This window comes from Malania oleifera, chromosome 7, assembly GCF_029873635.1.
Source record: "Malania oleifera isolate guangnan ecotype guangnan chromosome 7, ASM2987363v1, whole genome shotgun sequence".
In the NCBI taxonomy this organism is placed as follows: domain Eukaryota; kingdom Viridiplantae; phylum Streptophyta; class Magnoliopsida; order Santalales; family Ximeniaceae; genus Malania; species Malania oleifera.
The window spans coordinates 23,930,979-23,955,468 of NC_080423.1; the positions used below are offsets into that span (position 1 = coordinate 23,930,979).

Consider the following 24,490-nt stretch of genomic DNA (forward strand, 5'->3'; position numbering starts at 1 on the left):
TTACACACAAGCGCAAACTACCATCTTGTTTCTTCTGAAATAACACTGGGGCCCCAAAAGGTGCTTTTGAAGGACGGATGAACCCTGCTGCAATAAGATCATTCAGTTGTCTTTTAAGTTCAGCTAACTCTGACGGCGCCATTTGATATGGGGCACGTGCTGGTGGCTTTACTCCTGGCAAAAGTTCAATTTCGTGGTCAATCTGCCGTCGAGGTGGTAAAACCCTCGGTAGCTGTTCCGGGATCACCTCCTTGAACTCTTCTAAAACTTCCTCAATCTCAAGTGGATATTTCCCTACTTCTACATCTTCTGAAACTATCGGTAGAACCACGAAAGAAGAGTCTCCCCTTTTTATTCCCTTTTTGAATTGGATGGCTGAAAGCAACTTCCTCTCATCGAAATTGTTGTAAGCTGCGGGGACCGCACAAGGTGTACTTCCCATAATCACAAGACAATCTGCAGCTGGGATCGGCATTGAGCGTGTCACTTTAAGAAAATCCATCCCCAATACCACATCAAAGTCGTCAAGGGGTGCCACTGTGAAATCAATTGTTCTAGACCATGATCCCATCTAGCATGCCACTTTAGGTACCACCCCCACCGTGGTTAACGCTGGAGAATTCACTGCTTTTATCTTGCCCACATCCTTATCTACTTGCAATTCTAACCGTCGAGCTTCAGAATCAGCAATGAAATTATGGGTAGCTCCTGTATCAATCATGGCCCTGATTTTCTTTCCATTCAAAAGTAGATCAACATACATTAGTCCCTTCTCCTGAGACTTGTTGTTAATTACTTGACGCTCTAATGCTCCCAAAAATCTCATTGCTCCCACCATATTCGGTTGTTCTTCTGGGGTTGCTGTCGGGATTTCGGTTTCCTCTCGAAGGGCCTTTATAGCATTTAAAGCCTTACGATTAGGGCACTCCGCCACTCGATGTGGTCCCATGCAAAGAAAACAGGATATCGGTCGACGCTCTCCACCCCCTGTTCGTCCGCCCCTCCACTCCTTAACCATGGGCGCTCTTTTATCTTTCCAAGAATTATTTGTCTCCCTATCCCTTCCCCCATTTGTGGGCTTATACACTTTACTGGGTCTGGAATCATTATTGGCGGACGTAGGGAAATTTCGCTTCCCATAATTATTTGAACAATCATCTAACCGTTCGGCCGCAGCGAGAGCATAAGAGAGATCACCAGCACCTTGCCGACGCAGTTCATTCCTTGGCCATGTCTTCAAGCCCCGAAGAAAATGAATTAGTTTGTCTGATTCGGTCATGTCTATAATGTCCAACATCAAGGTTTGGTATTCTCGTACATAGCTTCTTATTGAGCCAGTCTGTTGCAATTCCATTACTTTGCACTTTGCTATGTACTCCACATTTTCGGGATAGAATTGAGTCTTCAAGGCCTGTTTCAACCCCTCCCATGTGTTGATAATACATCTATTGTGCTGGATGTCATTCCATTTAGTTCTCCACCACACTTTTGCATCCCCTACCAGGTATATTGTTGCCAGATTTACCCGATCCACTTCTTGATCCACTCCTGAGCACGTGAAGTAGTGCTCCATATCAAAGAAGAAATTATCCAGCTCCTTGGCATCTCGCGTACCCCCAAAACTTTTAGGTTCTGGTACCTTAGATTGAAAACTCTCCATGGGATCTACAACTGGCCTTCGGGCTAACTGTGCTACTAGATCCACTTTCACAGTGATCTCTTGTAAATCCCTCTGGACTTGGACCACTGCACTTCGTACATTGCCTATCTCCTTCAAATCTTCCTTCAAAACAGTAATGGACTCCTTAACATCTTCTGTAAGGAAATCAAAATTATCCGTTAGCTCCCGTAAGGAGGCCTCAAGCTCTATTGGCTCTCCCCGTTGGGACGAAAGAGATGGCAATATGCCCTCAATATGTTGCAGCCTACTCTCAAAGGCTTCCAACTGCTCGATACTCTTCTGGAAGGCCTCAAGCTCTCTTGGACGTTTCTCCAGGGATTTCACACATGGAATGAATTTTTCAAGTTCCTCCAGTCTCTCCACAACTTTTGATACCCCATAGAGAGATTCTCTAGGGTTTTCTTCAGCGGCCTCAAGCTCTGTTGGCACGCTTTTATCTTTTATCAATGTTGCCACCAACCCTTGGAGTTCACCGCACGTTCTCTCCAGGGTCACAAGTTGTGTCTCAAGCGCCTCAATGCGCTCCACTTTTCCTGACTTGTTTCTCGTATTACCACTCATGGTGCTCGCACAAACTGTGCTCTGATACCAACTGTCACGGACCCCCAAAATGGGACTCAAGTAAGGGCCGTGTGGCACTCGTTGAGAGCTCTCCCTTGACAAGTCAGCCAAGTCTCACACGTTCAAGCCTGCAATCACGAGCACCTGGTGAGTTTCAATACTCAAGAACACCAAGGAACAATAGGATATCACATGAGCAATATATTCTTATACACCGAATAAGACTATAACAATCAGAGACATCACAATCCAAGGCAACAAAACACCACAATAAAAGGGACTACTTATATTATTCAACAACAGGAGAATAATCATACAAACGATAACATAGACAATCATATATTCATTCCAAATCCCTGAAGAATACAATTCTAGCAGTATCTCACTCCCCCTTTTCCCCATTACATTGTCACACCCTAACACATGGCCTTCTCCAGTAACATATCACCAGCATGCAAATTGCTAAGATAACAGTGCTACTAGAAAACAACAATTTCCCAACAGTGCTAGCTCCATGTTCTGACTAGAATGAAGGCAGGCTATCGATAAAGCCTACACAATACTTGGTACCTAGATCGTGTGGGTTCAGTATTGTTGAGCTAAGGGGGCAATATCAAACTGATTTGGCCTTGGTGCCTACGGTAACATGCACAGCATGCTGAACTCCATCATTGCTAAATGACCCAACGTGCTGAGGAGTGCTTGTTTAGCTCTGATGACAGTTTTGGGGCATGATTCTTTGTGCCTAGGCGAAGAATAATGCAGAGATTGGATGTGACAGCTTACTATCTAAAGCCTCCTCTTCACTGGTGGCTGGTTTTGACAGTTCATAGTGACTTCATACACATAATTGGTCTTATCCTGTTCCGTCTTCTCTTCCACCACATGTAAGGGCTTTTTTCTGGGTTGCTGAGGAGAGGTGTGTCTCTTCTCTCCACATTCATAATATTCCTGTTAAAGCTAAATGTATATTGTTGGCCCACTACCTAACAGCTTGAGCTTTTAGGTAAAGTGGTAATCTAACATGGTATCAGAGCTGGTTACCAGGAGATCATGGGTTCTAGTCTTGTTGCCTGAGTATATTGGGTGGTGCTTAAAAAATTAGTGTGTTCCCTATCATGGGTGTTATTTTTCGTGTATTTATCTCTCCCATGCTGTTCGGCTGCACGTTTGGGAGTGTTCAAGCTTGGTATACATTGTTGGCCCACAACCCAACAGCCTAAGCTTTTAGGAAAAGTGGTAATCTAACAATTCCAATGAGCATTCAGGTTGTCTAGCCTTCACTAGTTTTGGTGGCATTGGAATAACTACCACTTTCAACTCCACAGGATCTGCCCACTTCTGCCAACTACCTTTTATGTCAGTAGGTTCCTTTTCCACATCTCTTGGGTAGGACATGACCTATTCAAGAGTTTTGGCTGTTGAGCTGTATGTGAATTCCATTATGCAGTCTACCGTGGGTAACTTACTGCGGCTCAACTCTCATCAAACTGACACCCAACGACGAGTTTATGGAACTCTTTGGTGCATGTGTCATTACTGTGCTAGCTGAGAGCATAGTCTAGAGTACACCTCCCTAATATAGTTGACTAACACAATATCTGGATTATAACTTCTTTCATTTCTATCCTATTATGGGTCCATCCAAATAGTTCCTGTTCAGGGACTTGATTTTCACACACCATGTGCTAACATAACCTTTAAGACAGGTGGTGGTTTGATATACTTTATCTTTTAGTCTAATCCCTTGGTGTATAAAGATATTTTCTAGCTGGTTATACCAATCATACAAGTCATTAGGTGTGCCCTCCCCATTAAAATTAGGCAACAGGATCTCAATACCATAATTGGGGTGCTGAGCATGACGGGAATTACATGCACAAGGCTCTAGGGTTCACTCGCTTGTGACTACACGCTAGCTGAAGGTACCACTTGCATCTATGACTTCCTTCCCTTTGACTAGTATATCTAGTGAGGGCCATCATTTACTACTCAGATCTCCAACATTGCTATGAAGATCTGTCATGCTCCTCTGGCAGTTTGCAATGTCCTGTTAACTTCGCGCTGAATTGGCTCAAATTGGGCATTGGCCACCATGGATCGTTGTCTCTATTTTTTACTAGGGTGGTTTAGTTTTTTCATATCAGTTCTAACTGGTTTCACTCTGTCGACCACGTCAGACTGATAAGAACTGGTTTTGTGGTGAGGGTTAAATAAAAACCCCTTTCCCTTTCTTGGTTGTCATCCATGAACACTCCAAACCTCTTTTGAATTAGAGAGGGAGGATGTTTGACACTTGTTAAGTCCTGGTGATCATGGTTGAAGATGGCAATCGGCAAAGCCATCATACCAATTGGTCAAATCATTGCCAATGGTATCTAGACATTACGAGTGGTGTCAAAGTAGATTAGAATCCATAATTTTCCTTTGTGAAATTCTTATCACCTCCAATGTTTTGGCTTCTATATTATGTCATTCTAGTTCATTAGTTAAGAAGCTTGCAAAATCCTGTTTCTTTGTGCTTTTATCTGGATTTTCCCGACTTTGTTAAGGAAATGTCTTATTCTTGTAGCTGTATATTTTTATTCTATTAATGATATTCTTCTTTATTATAAAAAAAAGAAGCTTGCAAAATCCCTGTGCTATAGCTCTACCCTCTTCCTCTGCAATTGATTTTGCAACCATAGATTCCCAGCCTCTTCCTCCTCTTCCCTCTCTCATTTCAACCCTACGCCACTTTAGTAACTCTAGAAAGAAACCAAGACCGGAGACCAGGACCCCTGTGCTGTAAGAATCTCTCTCTCTCTCTCTCTCTCTCTCTCGTGCACATGACACGGTCAGTGTGCAAAGGCATTTTTTTATATTTATTTGTAGGGTTGATATAATCTTATGATTTGATCATGTGAACCCTTCCAGTCATCTTACATAGGATCCCAAATGTCAGTAATCTTGTTCACAACTGCTAAAGAAAGAGAATCTGCAAACTCAAGATCCAAATGAACATTATATAAACTATCACAAAGAGTATGATCAGAATTATAATTCAAACCTACTTTTCCATTGCCAAATGAGATGTGTAACAAAATCTATCTGAAAGAGAAATGTGCATTAAATTCATCCTTAGGGAGCGTATATAAGCAAGGCTCTCTAATTCCAAAATATGAATGGAAAAAATGAATCATTACAACTCCAATATGCCCCAGTTTAACTTGGATTCCATTTCCTATTTTGATCTTCAACTATCCTTCTTTTGACATTTTCTGCCTTTTGAATTCCTGCAAGGACTTTGCAATGTGAATTGTTGCGTCAATATCTAACCATTAATTATGTGAGTTAATATCAACAATGTTATAGGGGTATCTCTCTTTTCTCAGTTGTTAATTTTCCAACTGTCAAGTTGTTTATGCTTAAGTTTATGTCATAAAATTTCACTTCTTCACTTGAAGTTCTTGTCTTAAAGCCTAGGTGGTTGCAAAGGCTTCCCACCATTTTTCTTCTTCCCGCTAGGAAAACCATGAGTGACAACTTGAGCAATGTGGGCTTTACCTTTCTCATCATCCTTTCCTCTTCAACCGCAAAAGTGGTAATTTCATTCAAGCTCCATCCTTCCATCTGTGTGCTATTGAAAGTTTTAAGAGCATCAATCTGAATGGAAGAGACTCTAGAATCTGGGAAACTAAAAATCTCTATTCCTTTTGTCACCTTCATTTCATTCAGCTTATTATAATAGTGAGCATCAAGGTCTTAAATTTCGATTTCGACTCAAATTTCGAAGCTCCAAAAGTACGGAAATTTCGACCGAAATTTCGATTTCGATGTCAATTTCGATTTCGATTTGAAAAAATAACGGAAACTAGTAGTAAAGCATGAAATTATTTGTGAAACTTTAGAAATGGTTAACAAACATAATAATATAAGTTTTAAGACTAATATATTACAAATTAAATTCATCTATGTTTTGTATGAAGTGGAAAAGTCGTAAAATAGTATGTGCATCAAACATGCTTGTAAGATAATGTACATTAAACATATTCAGTTAATGCTAATGAAATTCATAAATCATTTAAAAATTATTTATTATACAAATATTGATAATTTAGACATGAATGGTTAAATAAAATATTATTATAAGTTTATTTTTTCATATAATTTCAAAAGCACTTGTGATAACCTTTTGTTTCAATAAAATAAATTAAAAGAGAAATTTCACTTCACTCTTGAATCTCTCATTTGAATTTCGGCAAAATTTCATTGTATAGTTAAAATTTCGACAAATTTCGCTAAAATTTCGAGGTTTTGATAAATTTCGGATGATTCGTTGAGATTTCGATGGAAATTATGCAAGACGGAAATTGATTGCCATTTCGATTTCGAGGGTGACGGAAATCGGAAATTTCAACAGAAATTTCGACAATTTCGTGGAAATTTAAGACCATGGTGAGCATGCTTCATGATATGTTTTTGGCACTCCTTCAGTACCATCATAGCGTGTAAGTCAACAATCGTTGTTAAGTAAGATGTCCTGCCTTGTCATACTTATTGAATTTGTCAGCAATAACATTGAGAAATGCCATACCATTTTCAATTTGAGGCACATTTTTCCTTTTGAACTTCTCCATGAATGCTTTATAAGCATTGGACACACCTTGTTAAAGAGCTTTCATTTCTTAAAATAAGCCCTATCTTAATGCAGAAGCAGTCTTATGGGCTTTTGCAGGTTCATCAACCCTCAAAGATATGTCTATGTTCGTAATGGAAACATGAATTGTAAGAAACTAAATCCAGTCTTCAAAATTAGTTAGTCAATGTTTCAATGGCAGAAAGATGCACGGGTGAAGCAGTTAAGCAAAACATCAAACTTCCTATTCATTATGCATGCAATAACAAAATCAGCTCAGAAATTTAAATTTTCTTGAGTATCAAATCAGTTGGGCTATTGATTAAATTTTACTAGTTCCCATGTCATTATTATCCCACCTAAGGGCTGCCTAAGGGTTTCTGGATTACACTACACCAATCAATTCTTCCTCAAGGAAGAGAAAAGAAGATGAGTGTAAATGTATAATACCTTCAAAAATTTATACCAATAGGCTACACAACCTTTGAATGCACAAAACTTAATTTATTCTCACCAAGAATACCACAATTACTGACACACCGAAAGAGTATGACTATTACGAACTCCTATTGCCATCTCAATCCAGTTAAGAGTTTCACTACAATACATCCACACACACTCACATGTATATGTATGTAATCCTTCTGTAAAGTGACCGCCATTAAATGATTCCATGATACATGATTATGTGGGTACACAATTACTCATATGGTCATTAATCCCTAAATCTGATTTAATCATGTTGGATTACTACCCAAGCTACTTTGTCCAAGAATCAACTTTATAATTAAATTTAATGCTAAACTTAATAAGGTTTATATGGGTATAATCAATGCCACATTCATTCTGCATCCAAAACATGTTAACTAAATTTGTAGATCACAATTTGGGGAGTACGGCATAATGCTATGCATTTAAGGATCTCAAAATATAATAATAAAATATCGTGTTAGTACCTGTGCTCACAATGGACCCCAACAGGAAGGGCTGCTGGTCCAAAATTTGAGGTTAGGAGACCCATGTGTGGGTCACGCACTCATGTCTGTGTGCTGCAAGTGTTCTCCTTGATAGTGCCCTTCTGTCATCTTCCTTTGCCCAGATAACTAGTATTTGTATTGATTTGTTCTGATTTCTGCTATTAAGGTCTGATGCAACACTTCTTTGATTTTGTCTTCTGTTTTTTACACAGATTTCTTCCTTTTATTTTGGTTTTACGTTTCCTCAAGGAATTTTTTAAAAAAGAAAGAAAAAAAACTAACGAAAATTGGAATTAGGATTGAAAAATTTGATGATACAAACATGAGAAACTATGCATGTCCATGGCTGAATGTTTCAAGCTACATCTTGTTATCCATTCATACATATTATTAATCAACATATAGATACATATATCATGGTATGAAGCATCAATGTTTGTACAAGTTCCTTTGTGCTCACAGCCCATGGCTGAGACGGCATGGCTTGGATACAAATTGATAAATATACTTTTTTGTTCACAGCTAGTTTTAAACATTCAATCCCAGAACCACAAGAACGGAAGCATGAAAATAGTACTGAATGTTGAATAAAATGCATGCTTTGTGCATATCAATTCATTGATGTGATCCTTCGTTTGGGGTTTAGGAATGTGTGCATTTCTCTACCTGCTTCTTGAGTTGCTGCTTGATGGGGAACCTTAGAAGTTGGGATGGGGATAGGGATCTAGTCGTATTTATATATAAAGTCATGTGAAATCCTACAGATCATGAACTGCTCGCTTACAAATCCCACGTTTACATAATCCCATTGGTGCAATGGCACGATATAGTAAATGGGAATCAATAACCATCATGGACCTAGCCTAATACTCCATAATATTTGACGTTGTTTTTATTCTGGTATTTTTATAAAATTGACTATGCTGGTCCATAAAATTATAACATAAACAACAATAATTTGGGTAGTCCACTATGAGACCTAGCATCAACATGAGGATTTTATTGTTGTTATTCACTACTTTACAAACTAACATCTAAATTTTTTTGCCATTATTTCCTTATATATTTGTCTTGTGACAGGCTTTAGTTAATCTGGCTGAAGAAATAACCAAAACAGGCATTCCAGAAGGTTCAAGGAAAATTAACGGAAAATACATTCAGTCTCACCTTCTTTCCAGATTGGAAGGTATGATAATGTTACTTAAACATTTTTCAAGTTGACTGATCTTGTTAATTCAGGTGGAACTTCAATATGATATGATAGGCTTGACGTCCCCAAGCCTTAAGTTCCAGATATGAAAATTCTAAAACTGTTAGTATTATTATTTTTTAGAGTTTCCCAATTCTTAGGGCTTTGACCCAATCCTTTAACTGTCTGGAATGATGAACTAGGGGATAAAGTGAACTTTTTATTTATTTATTTGGAAAAAATATGTAGTTTCATTTTGATGATGTACAAATTTATTCCTTTTAAAATGTTTTTTCTTGTATGGAAGTTTTCCCATGTATTGTCTAACAAAACATCCACTGTCATTCTTGTTAAAGTTGTGCATAAAAAATTAAACGATCAGATTAAGGATGTTGGTGCTGCTCAGTTGAAAGAGGTGCCCTTATTCTGGTGCGGAATGGCTGAGGTAAGCTTGTGTGAATCTACATTCTTTATAGACGTCAAAATTTTCTCCAGTCATGGATCACAACAATGGTTTATGGCTTGTTTTGTTTGAATTGACACTGGTGACGGTAATTGCTTTGATGTCTGGTAACTATGAAGAAAAAGTTTATTTAAATCCTTTTGATTCACTGTTGTGAAGTGTGATAAGCTTAGACTTTGTTAGCTCAAACTCATCTATTGTCGAGTCTTTTATTGTTGAGCTGAGGCCATTGAAACCTCTTGAATCGGCATTACTCAAGAAGTTTGCAAGTAAATGGGCCAGTATACCTATCGAATTACCTAATTTTCATCATTTCATTTCCTTTTGAGTTCCTCAAATTTCAAACATGTACAACAAACACTGAACTGAGTTAAAATTTTCTTAGATGACACTAATACATGCATAACTTATTGCATATATGCCTACCTGCATATTATGTTGAGTTTCTTAGTCAGGCAGAAAAGGGACTAGAAGTCTTCAAACTGAACATTGCAGGTTTACTAACTTTTAGGCCCCTTTTTACCTTACACTTGCAACCATCTAATCAAACTTCGGTCACAATCCCATATTGTCCATCGGTTGTTAAGCTTCTCAATCATTCTCATTAATCTCTACTCTAGGAGAATAGGGATAGGCCGAATACCCAATCTGAGTGTCTGCTCACTCACCTGTAGGTTTTTATTCATTCCATTATTCTAAAAAAAAGATTATCCTTGAAGCCTTTAGGTGGAGTTGTTGACACACGGGGATATCACCAATTTTAGAAGTGTCAGGGTGATAACCCCCAAGGTGACAAGGGCTTGATTAGATTAACTACTTCATTCTAATCAATATCCATTTTTTGTCCCCTGCAAACTTCACATCGAGCTCCTTGAGAATGTAAGCACTTTGGGACTAGCAAACATCACAATAAGTGTCAGGGTGATAACCCCCAAGGTGACAAGGGCTTGATTAGATTAACTACTTCATTCTAATCAATATCCATTTTTTGTCCCCTGCAAACTTCACATCGAGCTCCTTGAGAATGTAAGCACTTTGGGACTAGCAAACATCACAATAAGCTCCCTGAGAGCAATGCACTTTGAGACAAGGTCAGTGGTGCTTATAGTAGTTTGATTCATCTCCTTTCCCCATTTCTTCAAGTTGCTTGCATTCCAAAAGCACAAGAAGTTTTCTTTTCAACAACTGCCACAACTTATCTGGTACGTGTGGGTCAAGAAACATGCATTGTTTTCCCTCCTCTGGACCTCCTCTAAGCTATTGTGTTGTCTCTTACATAATTGCAATAGCTGGATATCCTTTCTTCATTGATGTTCCAGATATTTTTACGAGAGTTATATTCACAAAGATTTTGTCATTGGTCAAGCTTTTTGATGCTTTTTTCATCTTTCATATTTCTTTTTTCCCTTCTTTGGTTAACCGTGGATGATTTTGGTTACTGTGGCTTGCAATGCTTAGTTCAATGTCATATGCACGTATTACCAACTTCAAGTGTGTGTGATTTCATCCCTTTTAGGATATAAAGCAATCCCTAGTGCATGCCTTTGATGCACATGTCCATAGTAGAAACTTATGAAATTTTCTGTTGCAATCAATACTTAAGGCATTCCCATTGAAATAATCTAAAACAGCTTCATTCTTCCATTTTTTGGTGTTTGCTAGCTCTTCATCAAGCGAATACTTTGGCTTGTGCTATAACAGCGGCTAATGGATTCTATTTCAAGCAGCTCCAGTTGTCAATAACTCAATATATGCCAACTCCAAATTTTTGCATCCGTCAAATGCATTACTTTGCGAAGATGGAACAATTTGTTTGACGAAAGGTCACTACAGGTGCTTACATTTTCACAGGTTTCAAAGAAATGAGCAACATGCTGTATGGGGTTGCCCTTCCTATCAAATACGTTTAATTTTGTGGCTAATATCCTTTGGCATTCTCATGCACTCTGTACATGGCTTTAAATATACGAGAGCGCTTTGGGAAGGTCTGTTGTATTTAGCTCAGATCGTGTATTGTGTACTTCAATATCGACGAAAAAATTCTGTGTCTTTGCATACTGACCTAACACTTCTCATTATCCCATTATACATATACCGAACGGCATCTATATTCCTACTAAATTATTTCTTAATACCCACTATAAGACCTCAACTACCTAGCATTCTCTTGGCAGAATCCATACGCAATTCTCCTTTCTTTCCTTAATTTGCCATTTTACTTAAGAGATATACCCTCTATGATTGATGTGTTGGGCGTAAAGCCAAATTAATTTTCAAAAATCCTTGCCTGAATTAAGGTGGCCTCCTTTTGTTCATTCATTGTACACTTATGGGCTAGTTTGTGTTTGTAGAAACTTCCAATTATGAAGCATTCATCACCCTTAAGTAAGAATACATGAGCAAGTGATGAAGCTAAGGATCTAGCTGCTCTAAATCTACTAAGGTAAACCAAGAACTTTCTATCATAGGTTTTTTATCCATCATTTACCAACAACTTTCTCCACACTTTGTTAGCCCTGAAGATGCTTATTTGGATTTAAGATGTCTTTAATCTCATCTATTTCTTCAAGACGGCGGGATTTGTAAAATATCTATCATGATTGAGATGGTCATACAAATCAGCAACATAGAATGTAGGAATCATTTTATAGAACTTCAGTAACTCCATTAAATATGCATTAGGTCCTACCCATCTCTACACCTTAAAAGGGTGGCCATATTTTTTGGCATGTAGCTTAAGGTAACTGCCAATCTACCCATACAGAAAATGTTCTATTAAACACCTCTACATGCCAATTTTCTGGAACGCTCTCGGCCAAGCTTTGGTGAGGTATTGCCCGCTTTTGTTCACTAGCCTTACGGTTTGCTCCTATAAAAGGTGTCTCACATAATTCGAGCTTGAACCAACCTTATAAGCCTAAGATCTCTTTAGTACACATCTAATGTGGGACCATAACATGCTCTCTTGTCCGATCTTTGACACCCTTGCTAGAGTGGTCAACTCCCCTGTGTTAGATTCACCCACATGATAGTACCCTCAAGGCGGCTTTGGTACCAAATATAATAGTCTCGATTCAACTTTAGTGAGGTATTGTTTGCTTTGGCCAATGGCCTCACAGTTTTGTCCTATAAAGGGCGCTTGCTAGAGTTGGAGTCCAAACTATCCTTATAAGCCGAAGATTTCCCTTGTATACATACATTATGGGACTGACAACCAGGGAAGATGGTAAAGATAGATTATATGCGTATGAGTAAATTCAGCAGCTTGCTGCTTGCCTGCTTCTGACTTATTTAAAAGGGATGGCTTCTGCCCCCTTGGAGAAGTAATTTGTGGCAGTTACTATGTATAAGTGGTAATCATAGTACAAGCTTGGCACTCCATTGCATAATCTTGTACCAGGTGTCAATGTCGCACTACTTAATTTACTCATTATTCAACCTTTTGACTCTGTGATAGCAATAGGCCACATATATTCATTGCAGTATTGTAGATATTGTAATTGAAGCAGCACACACACCATGTGCAATATAGTACTAGAGCAAGACCTCCTAGCCCTTATCTTTTATTACACTATCCAAATATGCAGGAACACCACAAATGAATCCCCTTGGTGCATAAACATATTTAAGGTCTATATTTATCTCTTGATCAACAGTTGACTCCCCCATTTGCATTAGACAATGTTTTAAAAAGAGAAGGCGTAAGGCGAGGTGTTTTACCCTCCCGGAGGTGAGGTGTAAGCATTTGGGACTGTATTTTGTAAAATGATTAATAAATTAAAAAATGTATATATGGTATAAAAAATGAGAATTTTTTTTTTTGAATAATGGAGAAAAAAATAAAAAAAAATAATTCTTAAGTATCATATAGGCCAATTTTAGCTAAGAAACTCAAACAATGCATGTTAAAAATAAGCCATAACTTTACAAAAAGAAGAGAAAAAGCCAAATTAAAGCATCACAATGTCTAATGTCCAAGATTCTAATTTCTAAGAATCTAAATCTAAATCAATAAAGTTCAGAGGGAACTATCAAGATCTTCATCAAAGTCCTCATTTTCATCAAAATCATCTATAGTAGGAGTTCTTGCACTTATAAATTCCTCCTCTCCCACTTCAACATCATTGTCCTCCTCAATTGTGATTGATGTTGGCCTCTTGCCTTTGTCTTGAGTGCCTAGATATTCAATAAAGCTATAGGTTAGGAGTTAGGAGAAATGGAGAATTATAAATTAGTAGATTCAAAAATGACTATTGATATGTATGTACTCAAGTTCTCACAATAATCACTAATCTTCCTTTTGCTAGGAAGGTTAGAATGCGAGCTAACAGAAGCTTGTGTTGCTTGAGCATCTTCTCCTTCAAAAGCTACCACGGGCTAAGCTCTAATAGCATAAACATCTAGGAGATTTTCATCATCAAACCAAGAAGTATCTTTTGGGAGGATAGGTTCTTCCTTTGCTGTGATCCATTCATCATTTGAAGCTACTTCCGGCACCAATATTGGATCATAATTTTGTCCTCTTCTTAGAGCTCTCTCTCTCTCAGTTTGGTGTTGTACTTCACGTAAACTAGAGCATTCAATCTCTTGTGCTCTAATCTATTCCTTTTTTTCGTATGAATCTACAATTGACTTGAAGTAGTTTAAATTTTTAGATATTAGAAGATATTTTTATATTTGAGTGAAACGATAATAACATGGCATTTGTAAGAAGTAAGAAGTAAGAACTTGCTCAAATGTGCTCCAATTCCTCTCACATCCACTAGCACTACATGTCAAGGTAAGAATACGAATAGCAAACTTTGTCAATTTTGGGGTCTTTGTCCCAAAACGCTTCCACCAATAAGCTACAAAAAAATAAAAAAAAAACATGTTTAAGTTCCAAGTTATAAGAAGAAATAAGGATAGAGTACAACTAATTAACTAATTTTTACTGAAATATTATTTTTACCTAGGCTTCTCAACATTCTAGAGTCGATAGCCACTCGAGTCTCAAAATCCCCTCATGCATTATCAAATAAATCCTATTGGATGTCTGCAGCTAGCCTCTACTCATATGTCAACATTCTATCCATGCATTCATATAGTCCTTTCTTCACTTCTTCAGAATTAGAGAGGTTCTCCTTATAACACAATAGGGGATTTAAATAATTTCCTGCAGCATGTAAAGGGTGATGAAGTTGTGGAGTCCATCTATCATCTATTTTTCTCCAAATGGGTCCATACTTCTTGGCATTTCTAGAAAAATTTGTAGCAATTTTTTTTTCGGCGAATCCATCATCTCATAGAGAAACCCCATGTCTGGTCTTTCCTTAGAATCAACTTCCCTTAGAACACACACAAGAGGGACAACACTCTTGATAACATAAGCCACATGAGGCCAAAAATGTTGGTCAAATAAAACTATTGAGCGAGTCCTTATACCTTCTTGCATTTTTGCAATTATAGAAGTGCACCAGATCTCTGAAGAGAACATAGATTGAAGGTCTCACTTTTGTTTGTGAATGCTGTGAAGTGTCAAAAATGTAGTAGCAAAGCGCGTCACTGCAATGCGGATGAGTTCTTTGTTAATGATGAAATGCTTCCTCATCATTGCAAGTACATAGGAATGATTATAAATAAATTTCACAACTTGCTTAGCCTTTAGGATTGTGCTTGCATGGATCTTCAATTTTGCAATATCCTCCAACATGAGATCCAAACAATGTGTAGCACATGGAGTCCAATAGAGCTTCTCCGTCTTTTCCATAAGATTTTTTCCACCATTTATCATGTTCTTCGCATGATCAATTATCACCTGCACAACATTCTCCTCACCAACTTCCTCAACCACCTCATCCATATACTTGAACATCAAATCACCATTTTTTATAGAATCAAAAGCATCAATGGATTTTAAAAACCATGTACTAGCAAGACTATTCAAAAGGATGTTTGTTTTGGTGAGTTACTTCTGTTCCTTCTCTTGATGTTTGTTTTGGTGAGATACTTCATGAAGAACAATGGCTTAGTACTCAAGTTACTCTGGCACAATCTCATGGTAGTTCAGGGTCTGTTCCTGTAGCTTATGCTGCTCAACGATGAGGACCACCTGCGCATTCTAGCACCCTGCAGTGTTTTTGCTGCTAAAAATTTGGGCATATCGCTACTAATTGTTTCAAGAAATACTACTCTTATTGCAAGAAAAAGGGTCACATTGTCAAAGACTATCATATTTGCCCGCAGAATCGTTAGGTCCAGACATTACATACTTCTGTTATTGTACCCCCATAGTGACTTTTGTGGCCCCTGGCTCTTCTTCAGGTGATTCCTCTGTAACTGCACCTCCTACATCGAATTACTGCATACCCGAAATGGTGCAACAGATGCTAATTTCGGCATTATCAGCAATGGGGCTCCAAGGTAACAATTCTACTAAACTTTGGTATATGGACTTGGGTGCCTCTAATCACATGATGAATAATCCCACTACTCTGTGTATGTGGTCAATTTGCTATTCAGACTGCCAATGGTAGTTCTTTGCCAATAGTTGCTGTCGGAGATGCCTCTTCGAAGTTCATTGATGTGTTTCTTGCTCAGCTTTCCACGAATCTTATTTCTGTTGGTCAATTATTTGATAACAATTGTGCTGTTAATTTTTTTTGTGATTGTTGTGAAAGCCAAGGTGTAGTTCCAAGAGGGGGGTGAATTGGGTTATTAAAATTTTCTTTTAATTCTTTTTAAGATTCTTAACCTTTTGTTGATTTAACAATACAACACTTGTCCTTAGTTCTTTATTCAATCCACAACTACAACACAACTCAAGTAAATCAAAACTTAAACATTCAGCCAAACAATCAACCAAAGTATTCAACCTACAAAATTCAATATTCAGCACTTTACCGATTCTCAGCTTTGGTAGCCCTGTGTATATGAAAATTATTTTAGCCTTGTGGTTAATGCAAGCCTTGTGGATAATTGATTTCTCAATATGAAGCACAACACTCTTACCAAGAATTTAGATTTTAAACAAACTCTTAGTTAATAAGTCTTGGGTGTTGAATCAACCAACGTACTCCCTTACGGTTTCCACAACTTATTGATCAACCAACGTACTCACTTTCGGTTTCCTCAATCCGAAAAACAAATTAAGCTTAAGTTTATTTAATATCAAATCCACGTAGTATATATGATTAAGGAATTTAAAACATCCATGCAGTTTATATATGCTGAAAGTAAAGAGAGTAAGGGAAAGAAAGTGACACCAGGTTTTTACAAGGTTCGGCTTATCCCCAGTCTACGTCCTTGCCTTTGGCAAACCACCAAAGGATTCACTAAACCAATTCTTTTCTGGGCAGAACAACACCGTTACACACTCCTTCAATACGTTAGAGCCCGCCTTTCCAAGTGATACCCCTTAGTCGGTCACTCATTCAATTAGGCTAGAGTTGCACCTCTCCAAGCGATACCCCACGCTTGGTCAACGATCCAAACACCTCGAATCGTCCAAGAACTACGAAAAATATGAAGTAAACACTGCGTACAAGAACACTCTCAAAACATAGCAGATTAGTACAAATTTAGCACTATGTACTTCAAGAATTTAAATATCAATATGAAATAGAATTGAAGCTCAAGTAAAAAGATCACCAAGGGTTCTTATGTGATTGAGAATACTCAGTATTAGAACCGTAGACTTTTGATTCACCAGCAATTCAAAAGATATCTCCCAGATGGAGTGTGAGCAATGGAGAACTTTGAGAGAGATTGAGAGTTTGAATGCAAGAATGCTGTGTGATTGCCTTGGTTATTAATTTCTTGGGGTTAAGGGAGTATTTATAGACTTTTTAGGATTAGTTTATAAAAACTAAGGTGTAGTCCCAAGAGGGGGGGGGGTTGAATTGGGTTTAAAAACTTTCTTTTAAATCTTTTTAGGAATTCTTAACTTGTTGATTTTTCAAACTTTCAGCAAAAACTTATTTCTTTATTCAATCCACAACCACACAATCATTCAATCATTCAAGTAATCAATCAACCAAACCAATTAACCACAATTTGAAAGCAAACAACCAAACCAAGATTAAAATATACAATACTTTGGTAATGTAAGAACTTAAGATGGTTGTTTGTTTATATAAGTCCCGTGGATATGAATTTGAACCAAGTCCTGTAGTGAATGATAATTTATGCTTGCTGATATAAAGCGCTGTATTAATGGATTTGCTTCTTCAATATGATGTGCAATATAAAATTCAACACTCCTTCCAAAAGCTTAGACTTTAATTAAACTATCAGTTGAAGAGTCTTTGGGGTGTTGACCAAACAACGTACTCCCTTGTGGTTTCTGTAAAGTATTGATCAACTAACGTATTTCCTTTTGGTTTCTACAAGCCCAAAAACAATTTATACTTCAGTTTACAAAATTTCCAAACATCGTAGTATTTATGATTAAGAATTTAAAACATCCATGCAGTTTATATGTATGCTGGAAATTAAAGAGAGTAAAGGGAAAGAGAGGGAGACCACGATTTTTACGAGGTTCGGCTTATCCCCAGTCTACGTCCTCGCCTTTGGCAAACCACCAAAGGATTCCACTAAATCAGTTCCTTTCCGGGCGGAACAAAACCTTTACAAGCGATACCGCATGCTCAAACATTCCTTCACTAGGTTGGAGCCCGCCTCTCTAAGCGATACCCCACGCTTGGTCCAACAACGGTCCAAACACCTTGGAACGTTCAAGAACTACAAGAAAACACAAAATAATAGCTGCCTACAAGAACACTCAAATAGAGCAGATTAGTACACTTTCAGCACAATATACTTAAAAAAAAATAACAATATGGAATTTTAACTTGAAGCTCAAGGGAGTATATCACCGATTAATTCTTTCAATGATTGAAAGATTTAGAATTTGATTGCTTAATTATGGTAGAAGAAGATCAGCAAAAACTCAGTTAGAAATTCGTGCACAATATGTGAGCTTGAGAGCCTTTGAATGATGAGAACTGTTGAGTGAGTATTGAGTGCTGAATTTGTTTTTTGGTAATTAATTCAATGATCTTGAGGCTTATTCATAGACTTGAAAAAGTAAGTAACTTGATCTCCAAGTGGCTTGGAGTATTCCCCAAGTTTTCACAAAGTTTGAGCCCGAACCAATTTGATTTAAAAAATTTGTCCATTATAAAAATTTAAAATCTGCTGCGCAGCAGTAGAATGACACTTTTGGTCAGATGCCTGCCCAGTTATTTTAAGGGGCAGTAGGGTGGCAGTCGCTTGGTGGAACATTGGCAGTCTACTAGTGGGACACAGTCAGTCTACTGGTGGAACACAGTCAGGCTGCTGACGGCTTCGAGTCCTCTTAGGTTTTTTTTTTTTTCATAACTTTTTTTATGTAACTCCAAATTTGACGTGCTTGGTGTCCAAAGAAAGCTAAGAGAAAATCCTACAACGTTAATGTTGAACACTTTTTAAAATAAGGAGTTTTTGATAGAGAAAAATGCACCTTAATGCGGATGTAGAATAATTAACAGCATTTGAAAAATCCTCTTTTTGGTGCTTTTCATTCTAAAACTGATTTTAACCTTTTTGAAATAATTTTTGACCTTATAAAAATATTTTCAAAGTATGTTAAAAGGTATCTAGGTCCAAGAAATTAACCTAAGAGTTTCATGCATCCATATTGAAATTATTTGAAGTACTTACATGAAAATTCCTATAGACTCTTTCAAGTTTTCAATTCTTGAATTCCTTGAGGTCTTTATACTTGCTTCATTTTTCTTTGAGCTTTCATCAAGTTCTCTTTAATCCTCATGCTCTCATGATCTTCAAGTTTTAGCTTTGAATTCATTTTTGAATCCATGCTTTAAGCTTCATATTGATCATCCTTCTTTGAAATACAAGCTTTCATGAATCCCTTTGAATACTTGACCGTGCATTCATCATTGAATCCTGAAATGACATCACTTAACCAAATATGTTAAGTTCCACTTGTTTGTTAGCATCAAAACAGGATATTAGGCCTTGTAAGGCTAACAATCTTCCCGTTTTTGATGATGACAAACAATAAGCAAAAATTGGAGTGAGCCTTAAAAAGACCCCCCTTTCAATAAGCATCATCTTAACAATATTCGCAAGATCAATATTAATTTCAAAACTCTTTTACAATCTATTCATCACTTCATTTTACAATCATGCTCATCACTTCATTCAAGTTCAAGTTTATCAATCAATATCAAGTACTTCTCCTCCCTTTGATATATATTATGTTCATGCTCAATTTTTGCAATACCATGGTCAATTTTTTCTTAAAACTTCTCTCCCTTTTGACATCAATCAAAAAGAGAAAAAAAAAAAAAATGATTAAGTTAAAATAAAATCACATTTTGAGCATATCATCAAACATCCATATCAAACATATGTACACACTTAATTTATTATTTTTCAATATAGCATGTGTAGTGTGTTTTAATAGTCATGTTTATGGGTTGTAACATCTTTACTAGCAGCTTTTTCCCCCTTACATTATTCAAGATACCAATTGTTGATTTTATGTTACCAATTTAAAATTTAATTCATGATATCAATTTAAAATTTATTAATTCATGATACCAATTGATTAATAGGGAAACGATCATAAGATAAGTAATAAGTCATAACACCCCCCCTGAATTCAATACATTCAATTTTGTTACCAATTATGCTTTTATCATCTCATGTTTCAAAACATCGATTCACATCATGTATCAAATATCAATATTATGCCAATATCATCAATGTCATACCATGCTCACAGATATAATCATACTTGTCATGCTCAAAAACAAATTGAACTTTTAGATTGTAATACCAAGTGAGCTTTTAAATTTTTATATCAATTAAAATATTCATGGATACCAAAGTACTTTATAGATACCAAAGCCATTATCACATCATGCATAGCTTATGGATACCAATATAACTATTATATCTTTCATAGCTCATAGATATCAATATAAAGAGCAATAAGTTTATCCATGTGATTCATCAATAGCATGCAATGTCAAGAATTAATCTCATATCAAAATTCATGCTTATGCTCAATAATCTCATGCTCAAATTTTGAACATAGTGAGCCATAAATTATCAATATAAGTCAAGTCAAGTCAAGTCATACACATGTAGCATATAGCATATCAACACATCACATAAGCAGGGAGCATATCATTATCATTTGCTTTGTACTACAATTTTGCTCAAGTTGTTTCTTATTCTCAAATATCTTTTCTTAAAAAAAACTTATACAATAAGCTTTGATTTTCTTTTGATTTTAAAACTTTCTTATTTAAGCTTGTATGACTCATCCTTTGATTTTGGCCAATAATGTTATTTGTGTTTTTATGTGTTTCAATAAATACTTTGAGATTTTCAAGGCTTTTTATCTAGGTACCCATACCTTTTTGGGTCAGGTAGGTTTTACAAGGGATGTTTCTTTTACTTTCCATATTTGTTTAGTCTTCACACCCTTTCTTTTAAATGGACATTCAAATTTTATACCTCCCTTTTTCTTACATTGATAGCATATGGTGTTAGTGTAGACATTTGAAGATGTGCTAGCATAACCTTTGGATGCTTTTGAAAAATATCCCATGTAAAGACTCTTTTTCCTTATATTTTCAATTCCATTAAATCAATGCCTTCTTTGTTCAACGACATTCTTTGTGAGCCTATCATTTTGTCAAAATTTTCCTTTCCTTTTGTGAAGTTGTAAATGATATTTTCTTTATCTTTAATTTGGTTTTTGAGATCATTTATCTCAATATCTTTCTTGCCATCAACATTCTCTTGAGATTTCTCTAATTCTTAAGACATTTTTCTGATCTCATCCTCTAATTCAGAAATATATATGTATTTTTCATATTCCATAGAGGATAGGGATTGAAGGTCTTCTATTTCATTCATCATCTTTTCATTCTTGCTTTCTAATTTCTTGATTTTCAATTCTCTTTATTTTTCAGAAAGATTTTTAGATTCTAATTCCTTTATTATAGCTTCATTTTTTTTTTTTTTTCTATTTTCTTGATTTTTGAATCATTTTCTCTTTTATCAATTTTAAGGGATTCTAACTTTTAAGGGATTCTAACTCTTTCATTATACCTTCATTTTTATTTTTCATTGAAATATATCGGTTAGTTACATTAACTAACATCTTATGCACTTTGAATAAATCATTTTGAAGTTCTTCATTAGATGACATGCTTTCATCATTGGATTCATCACTACTATAACCATTAACCGATTTGGATGAGGAGCTTCCCTCATCGTCCCAAGCCATGAGGCAGTATAAGCAACCTCTTGAGATTTCCCTCATCGTCCCGAACTATTTGTGCTCAAATTATCCCAAGTAGTGGCTTTCATGGCCTTTTTGTTTTTCTTCTTAGAATCTTTCTTAAGTAGTGGATATTCCGGTTTTATATGTCCAGCTTTGTTGCAATTATAACATGTGAGAATTTTATTCTTTGATTTCTTTATATTCGTTTCTTCTTCATCTGATTCGGAGTTTTGGATTCTTCTTTTGAATTTATTTCTCCTTCTTAATATTCTTGCAAGTTTCTTAGATATGAAGGCTAGTTCATCTTCATCCATCTTTTCTTTACTACTAGAGTTTTCTTTTGAAACTTTGAAGGCTATAGATTTTTGGATTTAGTTTTTCCATTTCTTTCATTCATTGTCATTTCATATGTGAGGAGAGAACCTATAAGTTCATCTAAGGAGGTGTTTTTCAAATTTGTTCCTTTTGTTATGGCAGTGACTTTTGGTTCCCATATAGGTGGCAGCCCTCTAAGAATTTTTCTTATCATCTCATAGGTAGAATATGTTTTTCCTAGTGCGTTGAGGGAGTTTATAATATGGGTAAACCTAGTATACATTTTTGTAATGGTTTTATCCGAGTTCATCTTAAAAGCTTCATATTCACTTGTAAGCATATCAATTCGATTGTTCCTTACATCAATAGTGCCTTCGTAGGTTACCTCAAGTTTGTCCCATATTTTCTTGGCTGATTTGCTAGCCATTACTCTATTAAATTCATTCATATCAAGGGCACAATACAATGCATTCATAGCACTAGAGTTTATTTGCAACATTTTATGATCTCTTTCAATCATGTCCTTCTTTTCCTTAGGGATTTGTTTTGCATCTACTAATTTGGTAGGAATTTGATCACCATCCGTGACAATCTCCCAAGCTTTCCAATTCATGGTTTGAAGGTAAATTCTCATACACTGTTTCCAAAAAGTATAGTTCAAACCACAAAAGATAGGAGGCCTAGTTGAGGATTGTCCCTCTCCAAAGGGTGCTACGCCTATGTGAGCCATTAAGATATTTTTATAGTTACTAATTAAGATTTGTTATAACCCAACTCTGATACCAATTGAAAACTAAGGTGTAGTCCCAAGAGGGGGAGTGAATTGAGTTTAAAAATTTTCTTTTAAATCTTTTTAGGAATTCTTAACTTGTTGATTTTTCAAACTTTCAGCAAAAGCTTATTTCTATATTTAATCTACAACCACACAATCATTCAATCATCCAAGTAATCAATCAACCAAACCAATCAACCACAATTTGAAAGCAAGCAATCAAACCAAGATTAAAATATACAACACTTTGGTAACGTAAGAACGTAAGATGGTTGTTTGTTTATATAAGCCCTATGGATATGAATTTGAACCAAGCCCTGTAGTGAATGATAATTTATGTTTGCTGATATAAAACCCTATATTAATGGATTTGCTTCTTCAATATGATGTGCAATATAAAATCCAACACTCTTTCCAAAAGTTTAGACTTTAAATAAACTTTCAGTTAAAGAGTCTTTGGGGTGTTGACCAAACAACGTACTCTCTTGTGGTTTCTGCAAAGTATTGATCAACCAACGTACTCCCTTTCGGTTTTCGCAAGCCCAAAAACAATTTATACTTAAGTTTACAAAATTTCCAAACATCGTAGTATTTATGATTAAGAATTTAAAACATCCACGCAGTTTATATGTATGCTAGAAATTAAAGAGAGTAAAGGAAAAGAGAGGGAGACCACGATTTTTTCGAGGTTTGGCTTATCCCGAGCCTACGTCCTCGCCTTTGGCAAACCACCAAAGAATTCCACTAAATCAATTCCTTTCCGAGCGGAACAAAACCTTTACAAGCGATACCCCATGCTCAAACATTCCTTCACTAGGATGGAGCCCGCCTCTCCAAGCGATACCCCACGCTTGGTCCAACAATGGTCCAAACACCTTGGAACGTTCAAGAACTACAAGAAAACACAAAATAATAGCTGCATACAAAAACAGTCTCAAATAGAGCAGATTAGTAAACTTTCAGCACAATATATTTCAAAATAAATAACAATATTGAATTTTAACTTGAAGCTCAAGGGAGTATATCACCGATTAATTCTTTCAATAATTGAAAGATTTAGAATTTGATTGCTCAATTCCGGTTGAGGAAGATAAGCAAAAACTCAGTTAGAAATTTGTGCACAATATGTGAGCTTGAGAGCCTTTGAATGATGAGAATAGTTGAGTGAGTATTGAGTGCTGAATTTGATTCTTGGTAATTAATTCAATGATCTTGAGGCTTATTTATAGAATTGAAAAAGTATGTCATTTGATCCCCAAGTGACTTGGAGTACTCCTCAAGTTTTCACAAAGTTTGAGCCCCAAGCAATTTCATTTAAAACATTTGTCCGTTATAAAAATTTAAAATTTGTCGCGTGGCAGTAGACTGACACTTTTGGTCAGGCGCCTACCCAGTTATTTTAAAGGGGCAATAGGGTGGCATTCGCCTGGTGGAGCACTGACAGTCTACTGGTGGGACACAGTCAGTCTATTGGTTAAACATAGTCAGGCTGCTGTCTGCTTCGAGTACCCTTAGGTTTTTTTGTCATAACATTTTCTATGTAACTCCAAATTTGACGTGCTTGGTGTCAAAATAAAGTTAAGAGAAAATCCTACAACGTTCATGTTGAATACTTTTTAAAATAAGAA

At 36.4% G+C, this 24,490-nt stretch overlaps 1 protein-coding gene across 6 annotated transcripts in view; it reads left to right on the plus strand.

Annotated features, from left to right (window-relative positions):
• The window catches only part of LOC131159633 (protein PTST, chloroplastic), a 68,320-nt gene that overhangs the window by 35,883 nt on the left and 7,947 nt on the right, over window positions 1–24,490 (plus strand). For all 6 annotated transcript variants that reach the window (XM_058114679.1, XM_058114677.1, XM_058114674.1 and 3 more), the window contains 2 exons: window positions 8,918–9,023; window positions 9,383–9,471. In XM_058114679.1, the coding sequence (XP_057970662.1) occupies window positions 8,918–9,023; window positions 9,383–9,471 (195 nt within the window). The remainder of the gene's footprint in view (window positions 1–8,917; window positions 9,024–9,382; window positions 9,472–24,490) is intronic.